This window comes from Helianthus annuus, chromosome 9, assembly GCF_002127325.2.
Source record: "Helianthus annuus cultivar XRQ/B chromosome 9, HanXRQr2.0-SUNRISE, whole genome shotgun sequence".
NCBI lineage: Eukaryota > Viridiplantae > Streptophyta > Magnoliopsida > Asterales > Asteraceae > Helianthus > Helianthus annuus.
This window is the reverse complement of record NC_035441.2, coordinates 188,690,479-188,711,243: the sequence shown is the minus strand read 5'-3', so window position 1 is coordinate 188,711,243 and position 20,765 is coordinate 188,690,479. Positions and strand designations below refer to the sequence as shown.

At 36.5% G+C, this 20,765-nt stretch overlaps 1 protein-coding gene across 1 annotated transcript; it reads right to left on the bottom strand.

The window, feature by feature from the left end:
• Window positions 1-560: 560 nt before the first annotated feature.
• Window positions 561-11,984, bottom strand: LOC110880287. Its single transcript, XM_022128865.2, has 13 exons — window positions 11,423-11,984; window positions 4,851-4,994; window positions 4,553-4,765; window positions 4,342-4,431; window positions 4,148-4,264; window positions 3,803-4,072; window positions 2,674-2,830; window positions 2,455-2,532; window positions 2,259-2,359; window positions 1,987-2,154; window positions 1,800-1,874; window positions 1,206-1,313; window positions 561-1,044 (listed from the first exon to the last, which is right to left on the bottom strand). Exons 1-13 carry the CDS (start codon window positions 11,969-11,971, stop codon window positions 718-720), a joined length of 2,397 nt encoding a protein of 798 aa, XP_021984557.1. The 5' UTR covers window positions 11,972-11,984; the 3' UTR covers window positions 561-717.
• Window positions 11,985-20,765: the final 8,781 nt, after the last annotated feature.

Sequence of the window (20,765 nt, the reverse complement as noted above, 5' to 3'; positions counted from 1 at the left end):
TTTATGGATCTGATCATTTACTTGGATTTTTTAAAAATGGAGATTCCGGCTGGCTTAATATTTTCTTATATTTCGTCGGCTGAACACAAATTTTGTTCTGATCTGGAGAATGTATCGGCAATTGTGAGATTTTAAGTTGAATTTTGACGTTTAATATCATTTCGATCTCAATTTTTACATGTAATTCAACTTGTTTTTATTGAATTGCTGCCTGTAAGTAATATAGAAGAAAACCCATCCTGACCCACATGTTATTTTGTTATTTTTTAAAGTTACCCATCTTGACCCATTTAACAATTCTTGTTAACCCAACTTAACCCATCTACTACAAAAATAATACCCATCCTAACCCAAAGTTGAATTTGCATGGGTTGATTTTGCCACCCCTAGCGGAAAGGCTAGTCCATGGAGAACGATTGACGCCATATTTTAGATTCAATCCAAAAATAAAGTGAAACTGGTTCTAACAAACTTGGTAACTATTTATTCCCAAGCAAATGCTCCGATCGATCATCTTATTACAAATAACACAATAACATGCAAGCAAATTTCGACTCCTACCCAGCATAATTTGACGGCATATATAGTTGATAACTCATAATGTTAGAAGCCATAGGAGTGACACGACAAAAAAAAATCGGTGAATAGAATATACATAACCATATAGCACATAAGGTATATATTTGGTTTTTTATTCTATAAGTTACCTACTCTTTATTAACAAAAATCACTACAACAATCACATAATTCACAGCACCAGTTGAGGCATTCAAAACAAGCAAGGGCGGTACACAGTTGCGTGAGGACAATGGCACATTGATCATTCATTCTGGAACATGATTGGATCAAACACATGCAACAACATCGATCAAGAAACATACCCCAACAAGAGGAAGCTGCTTGCATCATTATTCCTGCAGGCTCGTTTACTTCTAAATCTACAATTCCCGGAGGTAAATTATCAATCGTTGCCTTCAAGTCACCAAATCCAACACTTATATTCCGTAGGTATATCATCTTGCGATTCTCTAACTTCGAACACTTCTGCAGTTCAATTTATATTCAATAAATGATGTGAGAGTTAGCAATCCAGCCTTTGACAAAACTAGGTTAGACTTCAAAAGTCAAAGTAGTACTAGCTACTTTTTTATTACCTTAATTAGGATTATAGTTTCATATATTACTAAACTTATTATATTATGTACCTCCTCTAGTTGAACTGTATCAAGGGCTAGCTTTATTTTGTCGCTTTGAACTAGAATCATGCAGGTGTATTCAGAAGGAACTCCCATTTGTAGGCTCATATTAGCAATCTGTGACCAATAAAACAGTCTAATTAACTGGAGTTTGGTGAACATTATGATGATGACCACACATTTTTTTAATGGAGTATATAAGAAAAATAGAGTTAAATGCCATTTTAGGCCCTGTGGTTTGGGCCATTTTGCCAGTTTAGTCCAAAGGTTTCATTTTTCTCCTGTGGGTCCAAAAAGGTTTCACCGTTGCCATTTTAGTCCACTGGGTTAACTTCATCCATTTTTCCTGTTAACCAGAAGGGCAATTTGGTCATTTTAAATGTAATTCTGTTAGCTAGAAAGGCAATTCAGCCATATAAAATGACCGAATCGCCCTTCTCATTAACAGAAATAATGGATGAAGTTAACCCAGTGGACTAAAATGGCAACAGTGAAACTTTTTTGGACCCACAAGCAAAAAATGAAACCTTTGGACTAAACTGGTAAAATGGCCCAAACTACATGGACTAAAATGGCATTTAACTCAAAAATAAATAAGCAAACCTTTTTCTCTATCTGTGTATTTTGGTATAACCATGCATGTGCTGTGAGTGTATCAATCTCCCTTCTTGCACAAACCTTAAATTTTGTTTATTCATTAAAACAAACTGTTAAAACTACGGAACGGGCAAAGATAAATTGAAGTGTTATAATAGTGTAAAAGTGATATGAAATTTATTTAATGTGTTACCCTGTCTAAAGATATGCCCTTTGCTTTCCTCACTTTGACATCAATCACACAAGTGCTGAGATCAGCCCTGATACCACTAGCCGTAACGATATCAGGAAAATTCCCATGGTATCGACCTGATACAACTAACGGACTTCCAAACAAGTCCGGAATACGAAAAGGATACAACTGCAATAAGTTTAACAAAAAATGGTCAAATGTCATACACGGGTTGACCGCACCATATATTTTAACAAGTGACATGAGTACAAGTGGTGTGTCAAGAAATGTACCTCGGTTGAGTCAAGATTTTGTAGGGCATCAAGGGTTATATTTGTGAGTACAGGAGATAAAGCATTATTAAACATTCGTGGTAGTCGCTCACTAATTGAATCTGGTCAAAAAATGTCAAAACAATTATTTGACATGACACTATGTGTAAAAAGAGAACTTTAGTTAATTAAGATAATGGTACTAGATGAAACTGACCTACATCATATGCAGCGTCATAGCATCCTCTTCCCATATGTGCAAGCATTTGCAAAAAATAATGATTGCAGTATGAACCTGAGAATCTTGGAAGCATAAATAAAAAGGCACAATCCCACCGCCCATAGAAAAGAAAAGATAGAAATGAAAATAAATGAAATAGCAAACACTTATGAAACTATATAAACTTGTAGTTATGAATTCAACAAGAACAATCACCTATGCCAAATGTGCAAATTCGAGGACAATCGGTTTCTCCCTCCATAAGGTGATCTTTAATCATATTACAAATATCTCTTTCATCTTCAACAGCACCGTCAGTAATGAGGAATATGAAAGGAATAGATTCACCAGTTTTACCAACCATTTCCAATGCCTGGATATTATGATCATCAAAAAATCAGTCATACAGTTTCAGATGTGGAATAGCAACATTAAACAGTTATTTTTAGATGGAATAAGAAGTAAGGATCATCTAATTTTTTTACCAATTTAAACACGCAAGTCTCTCTTAAGTCTTAACCAATTTACAAATTGCTAGTGATTTTAGCAACCAGTCTCGTCTTATGTGACTTTACCTGTAAATTACTTTTGTGGCACTAGTTGATGCCATGCCATTACCAGCTGCTATATATGCAAAATATGCTAATATGTTTCAAAAGGTTATTATCATAGAAAAAAGATCTGTTAGTAAAAATATATATTTGAATATGTTGGAAAATCAGGCCCTTGATCAAATACACAAACACGATTTGAAAAAACTTGTTCGACTCTTTTATTATTTATCAATTAAAGCACACCATTTACAATAGACCTAACCGTATATTTATACTAAACGCATTCTAATCCTAACTCAACTCAAACTCTATTTTGAATAATAAAATAAACCAACTGAATAAACCTATCTAATAAACAGATAATTCAAACTAATTAATTAAACCAAACTATATGTATCTCCAACGAACTTGAATTATCTTGAACCTAAATTAACTTTATGGATAATCCACCAAATCAGAATTATCTCTTCAGAATATGTCTATTAAATGTCACATGGCATATACATGTACACTAAAATGACAAGTAAGATGTGACGTCAATAACTTAAAAAAAAAAAGCAGCAAAGCGACCATCAACTGCGGAGCACGTCATTCACTACAATCAGTAACAATATATGGAGGTAGTAAAGTGTATGTTAGTTTTTTTGCACCTAGTTTAAGCTTGGTTGCTAAATTTGAGAAGAAAAAAAAAATGTAAACTTCATTTCTGTTTTATGCAGTTTTCCCTTTCAAAAGCAATCGTTAGTGCCAAATAGGATTAAATTTAAAACACATCAAGAGGTGAAAAATACCTGTTTCAAGGGAATAAGGAGGTTTGTACCACCTGCAGCAATAAGATTTGTGTTCATCCATTTAGTTGCATTTGTAATTGCTTCATCTGTCGCTAATTCCAATGAAGACGAGAATAACTGAATATCTCCATTAAAGGCTATGATGTTAAAAGAATCTTGTTGATTAAGCTCTGAAAGGCAACCAATCACCGCATCTTTTGATCTCTCAAGAGGGTCATCTTGCATGCTTGCGCTTATGTCTACCAGAAATACCACTTCCTTTCTCCAAGGCTGTGCAAGTTCATATTAATCACACAAATGAGGAAACTACGATGTATGATGAAACGCCAAAATGTTTCCACTAACCTTAATACTTTTGTTACTCCCAGGAAAAAGATAAAAGCAAAACACATCTCTCTGATCACAATCCTGTAAAGATGGAGACTGCAGTAGTACACCAGCAAAGATATCATCCTCGCATACCTATAAAGAAATGTCAGTTGCTAAAAGCCTAAAACATATTTGCATATTTACTCCTTTTGATACATATGAGGCCTTACAGAGAAAGAAAAATAGAAGTCTTGACTAGACCATTTCTGGACATCTGCCTCGTATGAGAAGCCTAATTCGCCAGCCTGTCGTCTAGTTTCCTTTAAATATGAAAGGGGAGAAAACAAAAACAAAAACAAAAATAAAAATCAATAATAAAAAGTAAAGATGAGTTCTGTTCCGTGCAGTTTGCCGTAGCTAAAGTTCAAACAAACAGCATACCTTTAAAGGATGAGTAGAAACATTGCACATGATCTCTTTATCTGTACAAGAGTTCACATTTAACAACACCTTTTCCTTCATAGAATATCCCTTCACTACCGGCACAACATGAACCGGAAAGGTGAAAGGCACACTAAGGCAGAACTCATTATTTTGGTACAACAACTTTTGAGACCATCTAACATTAACATGGATATGTGATCCTCCCTCAACCTTGTAATTTAGACAATCAAAGAGTAAGTAAATAAAAAAACTAAGTGTTAAATCATAATTTATAATGATAAGTTGTTGAAAAAACCTGGAAAATTTTGAGCATGTATGTGTTGCCTTTCATTAGATACCCATTACTTGTTTTGGTTACATCATTTTCGGATTGTGCAGTTGCAAACTGAGTAGAATATGATCTTCTAGGGGTCTCCACCTCTATACCTAGAACTGAACCCTGTTAGCCAAACCATGTTCTTTTCAGAACCAAAAATATAGTATTTAATGGTGAAAACATTTCAGAATTCAGATAGAAACAATATCGGCTACACAACAAACAAAGAATTAGTGAAGAAACACCAAACTAATCTGGTGATTAGTTTGTGGTTTGTGCCTCGACAAAATAAGGTTAATCTTCTTTCGTTGCTTTAGGAACGATCGAATGTTCTCGGACATTGCAGGACCAAGGGTCACTGTTTGCTTAGGATACTTTCGGTTCATGTTGGAAATCCAGATCAAGTTTGTCTTGATCATATGAACTTGCAAGTGCAGCGGATACATGGTTTTGATTTTCAGACATGGTTAATGCAGAAAATACGGTGTGGATCGAAAGAAAGGATAAAAGGGTGGACAATTTGATTAACAGAAATTGTCTTGATACCAACAACATTTGCCGGCAGTTTACATAAATACCACAGGATATGGCGGTTGTGTTTTGGCGGGTAACTGCTGGAGCAGTTATTTGAAATCCGATTCCCGCTAAACACCCGCTTATTACATACAATTTACTTATCATATCTAACATGTTCACTTATCGATAATTTACATAACTAAAATAAGCATAATTAAGTTTATATTTCTAACATAACCCCTCTAAACTTGGTTATGCTTATGAGCTTGTTTGATCACGCTTCGGTTTGCTTCCTCAACGGCCCATCTTGCTTGATTGAAATTGAATCTCTTTCGTTTCTTCATTTGATTCCAGTTGTCGTCCCTCACACCTGCATAAAACGCTACTTGTTTTGGTTCCATTTCTTTGTGCAATTCTTCTGCAGCATCATGTCGGCCGCTTCCCAGGCTGTTTGTCTTCTTGAGATCCCCTCTTGAGACTTCATCCTCTTCACTCACCATCCTTTTATCATGCACTCTCTGTTGAACCTTCTTGAATTTGTAGTAGTATTCTAAGGTGTCTAAGTACATAGCATAAACTATACGAATGAAATCACCATCTTTGTATTCAAACCCCATATCTTTAGCAATGATTGGCCATAAGTTTTCTGTTGTCACTTCACGATATCCTCCATCCTTATCGACTAATGTATACAGATCCAGTAGATCTATCTTATGATTGTCTTTGGTGCAAGGAGGGAATGGTCTATGAGTGATTCCCAAGTATTCAGTTAAAAACCATTTAACCATTTCTTCGAACTTCTTACTCAGTTCATATTTGTACTTGAATACGTATTCGCGATCGTCTAACATACTTATCACAGCCTTACAATCATTAAATTCATGAAACTCCAATGATTTTAAGATCATTAGATTCCAATCAATCTCGGTTTCATCCGAGACATTGAGGGTTTCGAAATATGAATTCAAATAGTCGTTTTTGAATTCATCATCTATCCCACACATGTTTTGCAACCTTTCTTTCTCCTTTATCCCTAACTCTTCCTCTTTTGTTAACCCTGTCGCTTCATTTTTAGAGTTCATCACCGGAGATGAGAACATAGGGAATATCTTGCATGTATCACCGGTTCTCCGGACTGTAAAACCTTGTAACGTTAATTGTTCTAAACTTAGAACATTTCGGTTGATGTCCGGTGAATAGAAAACACTAGGAACGCTTAGTGTTTCATTCCCCATTTTTACTTCGGCTATCCCCACTCCTCGGATGAATAAGAAGTTATTCATTCCGGATCGTGTTTCTACCCCCATGATGTGTTTCACTCTCTTAAAGACATCTATGTTGTTCACAAAATGATGACAAAACGTTGGATTAACATACCAGATATCGTTCCATTGTCCGCCGTCGGTACCCTTGACTATCATTTCTTCTCGGCAATGAACTTCTTCTCTTTGGGTTCTTATTCCGTTGTTGATTGCTTGCCATATGAGTTGTGATTCCTCGTCATTTTCTTTGGATTTACAAGTGTAAATCTGATGACCGGGCAAGTGACAATAATAACACAGCCTTTCTCGTCGTGATCGTCGTTTTCTTTCATTCTTTTCATCTATGCAGTGTTGGCAGGGCATTACGGTGTTGGTCGGTTTCATTCCTGCATCATGTCTTTCCGTGGCTCTGATACCACTATGTTGGAAATCCAGATCAAGTTTGTCTTGATCATATGAACTTGCAAGTGCAGCGGATACATGGTTTTGATTTTCAGACATGGTTAATGCAGAAAATACGGTGTGGATCGAAAGAAAGGATAAAAGGGTGGACAATTTGATTAACAGAAATTGTCTTGATACCAACAACATTTGCCGGCAGTTTACATAAATACCACAGGATATGGCGGTTGTGTTTTGGCGGGTAACTGCTGGAGCAGTTATTTGAAATCCGATTCCCGCTAAACACCCGCTTATTACATACAATTTACTTATCATATCTAACATGTTCACTTATCGATAATTTACATAACTAAAATAAGCATAATTAAGTTTATATTTCTAACAGTTCAAAACCCACTTCTCCGGCTCTGTGTGCGGGTGCTCCTGCTTGCTTTTGTCGGTCGAGCTTCATCAGTTGCCATTACTTCTTTTTTTGAATACATGATCGCCACCCCAGTTTCAGTTGGGAAACCGACTGCGGAGTGTGGGGTGGACGTCACCATGCTCAAATGACCTTGGGTTTCTCTACCAATCAAGACATCATGCCTTGAATTGACTGGTATGACCATGAAGTTTACCTCCGTCGTTCTTGAATGCTTCCCGTCTGACAGTGTGACCAGGAAAGAGATCTAACCTAGAGGAAAAACTGTTTCATTGCAGAAACCTGACAGGGGATAGTCTACCGGCTCCAAGCGCGCCTTATCCTCTGGATCGAACTGATTGAAACATTGTTTATAGATGATATCGGTCGTGCTCCCCGGATCAATGAAGACGTAATTTGTCTCATAATAGCCAAAAATGCCGGTGATAACGACGGGGCGTGTGGCGCGAGGCCCTGCGTACCACCAGAAATACGACTTGTTGTTCACGCCATGATTCATCAATCAGGCGTTTGCCCCAGCTTTTCGCGCTTCTTCGCAGTCCTCCATGGACCATATGGGTCTCTAGCCGGCACACTGTCTTGGATCTGGCCATGAGTTGATTTTACCTGCAGGGAGGCTTTTGAACCACGCGCGATCCGCCCTTGTGAGGGTTTGCACGAAAAGATGGCACCACATAGGCATGGTCCATCCACCCACTACGCCAACAATTGTAAACAACTGGATATGATTATTTGGGTCAGTTAAGCCGTTAAACTTACCAACGGCTTGTGGAAGTTTGGCTTTTATCAATGGTGCTAGAGCGATGTTACGGATGAACTTGGAATGCTCTGGTGCTGCTGGCTTGTAAACGAGGCTGAAATCATGTTCTGCCAATTCATTGTACGTTGTGCGCGTCTTTGGCTTGTAAGACTCATGGTTCTTCGGTAAACGGCTGAAAGCCGATGAAGTGTCTTCCTGTTGGTACGTAGAGTCGGCTTCGTTAGTATTTTTATCCCACTCATCGTTATGTTGCGCGGCCCGAGCCGGCTACTCAACGGAGTTTTTCGATGTGACTAAGTGTGAGTGTCATAGTAACTTTCTGTTTCATCGTAAGTGTCGCGCGTGTTGCGAGCTCTTTGCCTTCGAGGCAATGGTGACCTTTCATATTGCTACCTTCGCGCGCGCTCCTGATGCGGCGTCTCATAGTTCTATTGCCTTAGCATTGGTGTCACCACCGTTTAGGCTTGTGCTTGCCCCTGTTGCGCGTACAGTTGTGCGTAAATAAGGTTCAGCGTTGCCTGACTTTTTGCATACCATGAGGCGGGAGCTTCCCCCTCTGGCAATCCTGACATCGCATGCTAAAGGAGCAGCGCCAAAACTTGTTGGAGTCACCTTTTGGGCGGTACGAGTACCGCTTGCGCGTATGGCTCCAATGTTTGTGCATTCCCCTTCGGCGTACTCGTCAATGGGTTGGTTTTGGGCATGCGAGTTGCCTATTGTCGTACCTATTTGAGAGTGTGAACCGAACGGTGGAAAAGGAACACCTTGATCTGCTATTGTTCAAGAGTAAAAGCTCAGAAAGAAGATGAAAAGTGATTATAAAAAATCGGTGGGCGCCAATGAAGAAACACCAAACTAATCCGGTGATTAGTTTGTGGTTTATGCCTTGACAAAATAAGGTTAATCTTCTTTCGTCTCGTCAAGAACAGCTGCGATGATCCTGCTCGTTACAAGGAGGAGAATAAGGGGGGTTCTCCTTGTAACCACCCTCCGACGTGAGAATAAGTATCGGTTTTGGGGATAATAGTGTGTGTATTAAGTGAGAGAGCAAGAGAGCGATCCTTAAACCTGAAGGTGAAATTCCCTATTTATAGCCGAGGTGGTTTGTGAGGAGACGGGCTGTAGACGACAACAAGGAATATCCATTATGTCCCGATTGCCACGACGGTTAGTGATTCCAGGCGAGAGGGTAGCTGGCGCATGCTGAAAGGTTCCACATGTCCTGACGATTGTCCTTGTTGTCTGTCATCAGCAGCGCAGCTAAGTGGAGATCATGGAGCAGTGGTCGGCGCACGCTAATTAGTGTCACGCATACGTCGTTGTGTACATTTTTGTCTCCTATACGATTGTCTATCGTGCAGCACGATCAGGTACAGTCTGTTGGATGCTTATTGGCCCACTGCTCTGCCACTTGTACCTTTCGTACTTGTCCGATTTTTACCCGCTCCTTGCCTCCGCGCGACCCCGAGTTTATCCCTTACAATCGGCTCAAGGTCAAGGAAACCAGGGCTTTTGTCCAAGGAACTAAGTGTGAAAATTGATCTTCTGTTGGTCCTGACCTCGCGCGCGACTTGAAACACTTCTGATTAACCGGCTCGAGGTCAGGGAAGTTACCAATTTGGTTTAATATGGGCATGGTCTCGCATGCGTATGATTTAGGACCATACCCTTTAATTAGGGATTTTTAATGTTGGGGAATTAGAACATAAATATTCGTATTGATCAAAGAGTCGTGAAACACTTTCAGATTGAAAGAATTCAATGATTCACTCCAACTTTCAAATCGAAATCTTTTAAGAACGGGTATGTGATTTTCGTGAACCAGAGAAGAAATGACCAAGTGACATGTACTTTATTTTGAAAGTCAAAACTGCCCTCTCTAAATTGGAGCCAATAATCAATTTCTAGAAAGTTAAAATTTTAATATTTTTTTAACGGCTAACAGAATTAATCCCGAGCACTCTCGGGGCACCTACTAGACAAACGGAGTACTCTGAGAGTAACCCGAGTCCACCACCAATTCCGGGAAAAACCCAGTAACCCACCCGCCTGTAGGCACGACAGTGAAATTACCAGTAAAACCTGTTTGGCTCAAGGATCCAACCCAGGTTTCCCTGGGTCTCTTATCATTGCCCACCAGTGTCTCACTCTGTACCAAGTAGGAGTTGAACCTGCATCTCTCAAGAGAAATGCAAACCTTCAACCACTTGATCTAGAGATCATTGACTTTAATATATTTTTTTAATTTCAGAAAATTAAAATTGGAGCCTGACGGAACCCTTGCTTAGGGGCTTATACCGGTATCGAAATTTGCCATATGGGTACATGTACCAAAAATATTTGTTAGGGAGGGTAAAATTCGGTAAAATATCAATACCGTACCAAACTGGTACTGAAAATGATAAAAAATGGATACCGATTTGATACAGAAAAAAAAAAGTTAGTACGAAAAATTCGGCATTGGTACCAAGTACTCAATGCTCATCTCTACTTAACAGTCAACGAGATTCCGAATACTTATGATAAACTCAGGGCTTGTTTGGCTAAGCTTATTTAACTCAAAAAAGACTTTTTGTTAAAAGAACTTATTGACTTATGACTTTTTGAAAAGGAGTTTTTAAAAAAGTGTTTGGATTAGCTTATTGGTTGGGAAAAGCCAAAATTACTAAAAAGGACATTCTTCGTATTGAAAAGTTGTTTGGTAGGGGGTAAATTTGTAACTGTGTTGAAAAGCTCTAAAAAGTCACAAATTTCTGACTTTTTAAAAATGACTTTTTCTCCCTACCGAAAAGTTGTTTTGAAAAGAACTTTTCAATTAGCCAAACAATATTTTGACTTATTGACTTTTTGAAAAAGCCAATAAGTCAACAAGTTGGTTCAAAAAGCTTAGCCAAACATGCCCTCAAACAAAGGTGTCTCCCATAACTTGTTTGATGTCTCTTTCAAAAAAAAAAAAAAAAATTAACTTGTTTGATGTCATGATGCACTCTGGTCAATCAACTACACTAAAATAATCAATACTTAATTTCTATACTTAGAATTTATTCACTTTTAGTCCTACTTTTTTGTACATAAATAAACAGACAAATACAATCATATAGACATTAAATCTTCCAAAGTTGTAAACAATAATTTAATTTGCAATTAACAGAAACGGAATTAAATTAAGTAATTACATAATCGACATTACCTGCTCACCCATCGGAATCGCAATCTTGCAATCGCAGCTTGCACTCGACGCTACACAATGAAGGCGCCAAGTTCCTCTAACCGTAACAAACGCAGTGTCCAGATAACAGTCAACTTCCATCGTAACTCCATGCATATGCAGCGGAACCAACGCCGGAGGATCACAATGACCGTACACATAGGGCTGGTAGCTACAAATATCCGGATTATCAACAATAGAAGGATCAACTATGACCGCGTAAACCATAGGTGCCGTCGGAAGATGATTCTCCGGCTGCCGCAACGACGAGGATGTAGAAGATGAAGATGATTTCTTCATGGAGGGTGCCTTTGGAGCAGTCATTGAAGCCTTGTCTTTTCCGTAGGATATTCGTTTGCATATTTGAAGTCCGGTGTGAACTGATCGGGAGAAGTTGTCGACGGCCATCGGAAAGTCGCCGGAAAAGATGGTAAGTAATGATGAGTTTGTTTGTTTGTGAGAGAAATAAAAAGTGAGGCGTAGGTAAAGGTAATGGTAATGGTAATGGGTGAGGGTCATGTTGTTATACATCTCTTTTTGGACTCATATAATTGACACGTTAAGCATGTTTAGATTCTAGCCTCTAGCTAGGCAAATTTTAATTACTCCCATTTCTCGTTTTTTATTTAATTTTTTTATCTCTAGTTTAATAAAAAGTTTGAGAGTAGTTTGATTAACAGGGCATAAAGTAAAGTATATCTAAATCAACTCATAAAGTTAAGTATATTTTATGACTTTTCTAATCAGTTTTTGGCATTATTAAGATGGACATGATTATATGAAATTACATAGCTAGGATATCTTATCATACGTAAAACACAATCGTGGATGAAGTGAAATGTGTGGCTCGCTTTACACTATAAAAGTGGGTGCATAGAATACTCGGAAAAAGTAGATAGCAATGTTGACTATTGTGGCATTGGTCCCAAGATAGCTTGAACACCAAAATGGTCCCTATTACACATTTAACTTGTCGATGGAAATATACACAGCACAAACGTTACCATAGAAAGCATGTATCCACACAACTTTTTGTGGGTGGGCGGGCGCAACACTTGAAAAAAAAAGTTAGTGTTAATTTTCGCCGGAAATCCCGACTGCACCCCTTAAAAATTTTCAACCACCCACCTTAGAAAAAAAATGATGAATTTATAAAAATTAAAATTTTAAACACTGATTATTATTAATATATAAGTATATAATACAGTTTATATATTTATTATTTAACCAATTAATTACTTAACCCAATCTAAACCCAATCTACAATCTTTTTTTATTAACCCTAATTATCCAAGCTCAATCCCAACCCAAAGATGTTGAGCTAAATAAAATAACCCAAAAAAATGCCCAAGTGACTCAACCGGACAATTTTTTTGGCCGGAAAATTCCAAATTCCCGCCGTTCCAACAATAACAACACCAGAATTCCAACTTAGAGTAGGTTTATTTTTTATTGATTGTTTTTTGTTGTTTTATGTGATGATTAGGGGGAATTATATATATATATATATATATATATATATATATATATATATATATATATATATATATATAAGGGTTTGATCTTTTTTATGTTTTTTGATGGTTTTTTTTGTTGTTCACTTGTTCTAGACTTGTAGTTAAGAATTTTGTTGTTTTATTTAAATAAATAATAAAAAGTTAAATTAAGGCTTGAATATTTAAAGATTAAAATTGAAAATTATGGATGATGGTTGAACATGATTGTTTATTTTGTTTAAGTGTTTGGTGTTGTTTTATAAACTTATGGAGCGATTTATAAGTGATAGGACCATGAGGGTGAAAATTCCCAAAGCGTTTTGGATAGATATGTGATAGGAACCATGAGCGATTTATATAGAGAAACAACTTGCTTAAAAAAGTATCTCTATATGATGTTTTGGATAGATTTCAAAAAATGAAAACTTGTAGGGCACAATTTTAAATATATTTGTAATGACGTTTGACGTGTTTTTGATGATTATATAAATTTTAGTTTGATTTTTTTTTGTTTTACATGACCCATATATTAGTTTGATGTTCTTTTATTTTACATGACCCAACCCGATCCGACCCGCTATGAACCGAATTTTTTTATATAGCTAGGGGCCTAAAATCGTTAAAAGTATTCTACACCCGATAAAAAAATTACTGTGTCTGTCACTGAGTGTGATTTGTATAGTTGATGCTCTAGATAGTTGAGTTCATATAACATATGCCCAACTAGTGGTGCATAAATCGGGTTTTTTTAAAAACCGGGTTTCGGGTAGGATCGGGTTCGGGTATTATCGGGTTTTACAAAATCGGGTTTTTTTAAAAACCGGGTCGGGTCCGGGTCCGGGTTTTCTACCAAAAATGTATACCCTATATACCCGGGTTCGGGTAGGGTTCGGGTCGGGTTTTATAAAACCCGGGTATTACAATACCCTATTTCCGGGTTCGGGTCCGGTTCGTGTATTAATCGGGTAGGGTTCGGGTATGCATCGGGTTGGGAAAAAACCCGCACCGGGTATTAAAAAAACCCGACCGGAACTATGCTTATAAAATGTATCAAACATAACTCTCACATATAAACATCAAATCTATTGATAAACAGAGGCACAATTTATAAATAGAGGCACAATTTATAGTTCTTCATGTGGTTATTCTTGAACTTTATAAACAGAGGCACAATTTATTAAATACAAAAACTAATAATGATATTAAACAAACAAAGAAAATAGAAGGGCTAACATATATTGACATATTTGTTTCCACTTGTAATAAAATATACTAAATAATTAAGTAGCGGTGACAAATATCATTAGAAACCTAATAATTAAACAAGATTACATCAAAGTGCATACATAATTTTGTTAAATTATAAGAACTAGAAGTCTTAATGCATACATAATTAAACAAGATTACATCAAAATCGGGTTTTTTTAAAACCGGTTCCGGGTATTTATAAAACCCGGTTCCGGGTTCGGGTTCGGGTATTTATAAAACCGGGTTTCGGGTATAAACGGGTATAAAAAAACCGGTTCCGGGTTCGGGTTTTAGATCAAATATGCATACCCGGTCCCTACCCTACGGGTAGGGTCGGGTTCGGGTTCGGGTATAAAAAACCCGGGTTTTATAATACCCGGTTCCGGGTTTTTTTTTCGGGTCCGGGTCCGGGTTCGGGTTTTTTGTGCACCACTATGCCCAACCATTGTTATATGAAAGAGGGGAATCACATAGTGGGAAGATCTCTTAAAACGTATGACATATAGGGATACTTGGCCCAATCAATGTAGTGGACTGCTCGGTGAGCACAACTTACTCTCATGTTATGAACATGAGGTTGTTTGATGTGGACCAGTGTTAAGGAATATTGATAGTTAAAAAAAGATAGTTACATGTAAGAGCAACATGCTTTTTAGAAGTGTTACAATTTATATAATGTATACATTCTAATATATTATCTATGACTATATTACCATTACCATATATTATATTTGAGAATACACTTCTACTATACAATACTTCCTAATTTAGTCTCACTTTTCACTTCTCCCAACTAATACATTATTTATGTATATGATAATTGTTATCACATAATATTTATATTTATATTTATCTTTATATTATATTATATTATATTATATATGTTGTGTGTGTATGAGAGAGAGAGTGTGTGCAGTATGCGTGAGAAGCGGGGTGTGTGTGAGAGAGAGAGGTGTGGGTGTGATTTGCAATCTGCCGCATCGCGCGGCCTCCTGACTAGTATTTATAAATAGGCTTGAAATTTAACCAAAAAAATAAATCATATATAAAATAATTATTACAATTAATAGACAATAAATGAGCCGGGCTCGAACTTGAAAAACCACTTACAAGCCAATTTCGAGCTTATGAAACAAAGCTCGAATCAAGCCGAGCTCAAGCTTTCATAAGTTAAACAAGCTCGAGGTCAAGATCAGTCGAGCTCGGAAAGCCGTTTAGAAGGTTGGCCAACAAGAATGCAATGTTGGGTGAAAAGCAAGGTTGATCAACATTGTGAGTGGAGATGGACCTCGTGGGCGGTGGGTTGAGGTGACACAAAGATTTCGGGTGGGGCTAGAAAACGAAGAACATAAATAAAAAGGAACGGCATTAGAAACTTGTAAGGGCCCATGGCCCCATGTAGTAAACTCTGTTCTGAAAACATAACATCATTTTTATGATATTTTATATAAAACAAATTGAGGATACATAATAATATTAATATAAATATAAATTTAGAAAAAGACGTTTATCAAAAAGACGTGAAAGAATGAAATTAGAAATAGTCCACATGTTAAATAAAGTGTGAACGGTAAACTTTAGCTACGGAGGTTGTCGGTAGGTGAAAGGGGTAAAATAAACTTAACCAACACTATGACATATAAGACAAATTAAATTAAACATTTAAAAATAAACACAAATTAATAGGTTTTAAACGATATATTCATGTCACTTCGGTTTAAATCGATAGGTTGAATATTCTTACAGAATGTGTGAATCTATACTATGTATCATGTGACTTCGGTTAAAATAGATTTGTTAAATATTCTTATAAAATGTGTGAATTTGTACTATGCATAACTAATTGTTAATAAGGAGGTAATTTAAACATGACACTTTTTTTCATTATGCATCGGTGTTTTTTAACTATTTTAATGAAATTCTTCGTAGCGAAAAAAAAAACACCTAGTAGAAAACTATTTTCAATGACTATGCCAATAGCCATAAAGTTTTTCCTATTATATTTAGTTTTTTACTCAATGGCACGTTAAATTCCTATTTGCCAAAATTGAACACTCCAATCAATTCCTGTAATTGTCGATTTAGATCAATAATACCCTTATACCTAAAAATTTTATTCTAATAGTGTGGAATATGAAGAGTTAGTGTTAGTGAATGTTTATGCACCTAACAATCCAACTTACAGGAAAAGATTATGGGAGGAGCTATTAGTTTTTTGAGCCGGAATTTCATGAGGAAGGATGATGATAGGCGACTTTAACGAGGTAAGGAGCCCGGAAGAAAGGCTGAATTCTAATTTCGACAACAACAATGAGCTATCTTTTGATAATTTTAGGTGATCCGTAGTGGGGGGCTATGCTCGGAGATGGCGCCGGAAAAACACCCAAACACCAAAACTCTCGGCGCTATGGGGGTGAAAATGGGGGGCGGCGCTATCCTTTTCGCGGCGTGATGTGAGAAAGGTTTAATTGTTTGACCAATCAAAAATTATTAAGGGTTTTAATAATTAATTAATAAAATTGAAAATTAATAATGGGTAGGGGCTTTATGACTACGGGCTCTAATGATATAACGCCCCATAAAGCCCCTGTGTGACGTGGCACGACACGTGTCGTATAACGTCCCACAAGGGGCTTTATGACTACAGATGGCCTTATATGTGAAGGTGGATTTTTGGAATATGTTATGGCAGATAGGAAGTTCACATATATGACAAGTGACGGGAGAAAGTTAAGCAAGATTGGAAGGGCTTTGGTGAGTACGGAGTTTATGGGTTTATGGTCGGACGCGACATTAAGAGCTTTGGATAGGGATGTGTCGGATCACAGTCCAATCATTTTATCCAAGGTTAAATCTTCATATGGACCTGCACCATTCAAATTTTACAACAATTGGATGGATATGAAGGGTTAGAATAGGCAGTATCAAAGGGTTTATCGGGTTATTGTGAGTTGAGTTTCAAGAATGCAATGTTGGGTGAAAAGCTAAAGTTTATAAGAATAAAAGTAAAGAATTGGTGTGCGGGTAGTAAAGACGAAGATGAGAAAAGTTATAAAGAAGTGATAAAAAAAAAGTTTAGTGATGGAAATTGGATATTGGTGAATAACCATTTTGGAAATTGGATATCGATGGGATAAAAATTATAAACAAGTTGGATATCGGAATCCGAAAGAGGTAAAAGAACAGTTTGGAGCAGCGTTTCAGAAAAATTAAAAATAACCATGGTGTGGAAGACTGAGAATGTTGGGTGATGGGTTTGCAAAGTTGACGGGAGATCATGCAAGCCGCCTGGTACAATTCTTCATTGAGGACGGGTAAAAGAGCCAATATGGAGTTGTGTAGCGAAAAGACACCAGGACCGGATGGAATTACGTTCGCGGTTATTAAGTGTAAAATTTCCGATTTTTCGTCGAAAAATTTTAAAATATAAAGGATCGCCCCCAATTATTTTGCCTAAATATTTATATAATATATAAATTGGGTCCCATGACTTTCCGCCCCCTGGAAACTTTTGGTCAAGCTCCACCACTGGTAATGATGGTTCTCAGTGTTTTCTTATGTTTATATGCAGGGAAACTACGTGGTAGACCAAGTCAAAGTTGGAATATCGCCAAGAAGTCGTTAGAAGCTAGCACGTGCTTATTCCTTAAACGGTTATGGACGAAGACGTGGGTCTAGCGAAAACATCACACTAAGTTGTTATTTTAATATTTAAAGGGGTTGATCAAGTTACACATTCATATTCACTGATACACATTCACATACATACACTTTACGCATAGAGCTTGCACCACTCAACACTCTCGGCGAACACACATTCATCATTGTACCAAACTTGATCAACTTCCGAAGTTGTATTGAATTTTGCTAGCTAATATACTTGGTGGTCGATAGTTTTCACCACCCGAGGTTTTTGTGCCGGCGATCTACTAGTGATCAAGAGTTTTTTCCCATATAAATCTCTGTATTTCGTTTACATTTCGAGTTTAACAATTATTACATTCTTAGGGGCTGTTTGTTTACCTCTTAATGAGGCTCTTAATGGTTCAGACATCTTACTGGTTCAGCACTTAATGGTTCAGACTGTTTGTTTCATGAGCAGATGTCTGAATGGTTCAGACATTTGCCTCTGAATGGTTAAGTATTATACAGAGTCTGAATGGTTAAGACCTCTAATCTGAATTGGTAAGACATTTGCCTCTGAAGGGTTAGGCATTATACAAGCTCTTAATGATTCATACATCTTACTGGTTCAGCACTTAATGATTCAGACCTCTTACTGATTCAGCCCTTAACCATTCAGAAGTTGCCAAACAGCCCCTTACAAGCACTCTACCTCAGAAACAGATTTGGTTACATTATTCTTAGAGTGATTTTTGACCAAAACAACTACCATGGTAGTTCTTTTCTATATATTTCATTACTTTCAACCTCAGTTTTATATGAATATTGAGAATTTAACATTAATCAAGTAGATAATTTAGGCATACAAACAAAAGTTTAGTTACATGTATATAATAATTACTAGCAGGGTGTCTACGCGATGCAGTGGGGGCGATATTTTGAATTGTGGTGCTTGTTTCTAGAGATCTTCTTATTGATTTATTCTTGTATCCATCGGTGGATATGCGTCATAAGCGTAGCCATCGGTTAGTTCATTTCTTTGTGGTGTTAATGGTTCGGTTATTATCCTTAACTGAAGCCGAAACCAAAGTCATCGGATGGTTTATTTTATTAACCAATTGGTTTTTGGTTAATCATTTTGGTTTATTCAGTTAAATTGACGATCTTTTATTTGGTTCGTTTAATTTTGGTTAACAGCCAAAGCCAAACTCGGACTAAAACCTTTGTTTAGAAATACATGAAGTTAAGGTATAAATACATGAAATTGATGTATTAAATATGAAGTAAAAGAAATGGAGGTATAAAAGTTAGAAATATATGAAAATATGAACGGTTCGGTTAATTTTAGTATAACGAGGGTACAAAAAAACTTATAACTGGTTTTCAGTTAATTCAGTTGTTCATTTATTTCGGTTCGGTCTTATCTGTTTCCGGTTTGGTTTCGGTTAACGATTGAGTTATTGCTCATCATAGACGTCGTTAATCACGTAACATAACAATTTTTTTAATTAAAAAAAAAACCTATAGCTATATTATACTCAATTTAAGGAGAACAAAATTATTGTTTTTATGGTGTAATTTAAAAAATAATAGATATTTACATATGAAAAAGTTATGGACATTTAAAAATCGTAGGGTAGTTAGTTTTTACAAGGGGGAAAATTATAACTACTACCTAATTTTCCATAATTTCGTTAAAGTTGAGTGATTAAAGTGTAATAAGATAAGGGAATTAAAATGTAATTAGTGTTTAAAAGACTAATTTACCCAAGTTTTACCTTATGCATTATAGAGAAAAAAATTATCTTAAAAAAATAATTATCTTAAAACCTCACTCATACATTATAATATAGTATAAATTTAATCATACTATCAAACTTTCAGCAAGCAGGATTAGATAACTTTGAATTGTTTAATGTAATTAACATGTTTCTACCCCGTTAGTTATAACCTAAAACTTTAAACTTTAAAGACTGTATATGAGATCATTGAAACATGCTTAGACTATGTGTAATGGGGTTGTATATGACGCCCTTTTCCTTCATAACGCCCCCATAGCGCCTCAAACACCACTACGGGGGGCGTTATGGGTAAAAAATTTCTCCTCCCGTTATATATTTCGCGGCGCCATGCTTGTTGTTTGTTTTCCCTCCACTCACACAGACATATATATATATATACATATATATGTATAGTTTAAGGGTTTATTAATTAATTGGGTAATGATGAGGTAGTGGCGTTATGACTACGGGCTTAAATGCATAAGGCCCCATAACGTCCACACGCTGACGTGGCGCGCCACGTGTCGCATAACGCCCACAAAGGGGCTTTATGACTACACATGGCCTTACTCGTATGTTTTTTTTTTCACGCATTTAGTTGTTCTAGGCCATGTATATGTGATTTTTTTTAACTACCAACAAACTTTTATTCATAAACTTAACCGGTTAACAAAATTGTTAACATGGCCATATACATGATACACCAAAACAACATTACATCAAACATCCATACATGCTAGCTCGAAATTACACAAATCTTCCCACGTTATTAGCATATATCATGTTTTTAACATGAACCAAATGCATATAGCAGTATAGATTAAAGATCCTGTAAAAAATGGCAAGTGTGTAAAAAGTGTAAGAAATAATATGGTGACGACATGTGTCTATAATTAAAATTAGAGATTAAGGGTAATAGAGTAATTTCATTAATAAAATCTTTCCATAACCGTTTTGACAGATTTTAGGAAACAATATATTTGGTCTCTTTCTATTATTCGAAATATGGTATCAAGTATTGTTTAATCCATAAAATTCGTATCAACATTTTTGTTAATTCGCGGGTATAAACACCATACGAATTCCAAAAAAACACCACAGCTTGATTCCAATACAGTCATAGTGTTTTAACATCTAGAATGATTTTGGTTATTTTGAAAGTATAAAACACCATTC

Coding starts and splice junctions, on each gene's coding strand:
- LOC110880287 (XM_022128865.2), bottom strand. CDS start 11,971: ATGTATAACAACATGACCCTCACCCATTACCATTACCATTACCTTTAC. Junction 4,766..4,850: donor ACATGCTCAAAATTTTCCAG/GTTTTTTCAACA, acceptor CTAAATTACAAG/GTTGAGGGAGGATCACATAT. Junction 4,073..4,147: donor GGAGTAACAAAAGTATTAAG/GTTAGTGGAAAC, acceptor GAACTTGCACAG/CCTTGGAGAAAGGAAGTGGT.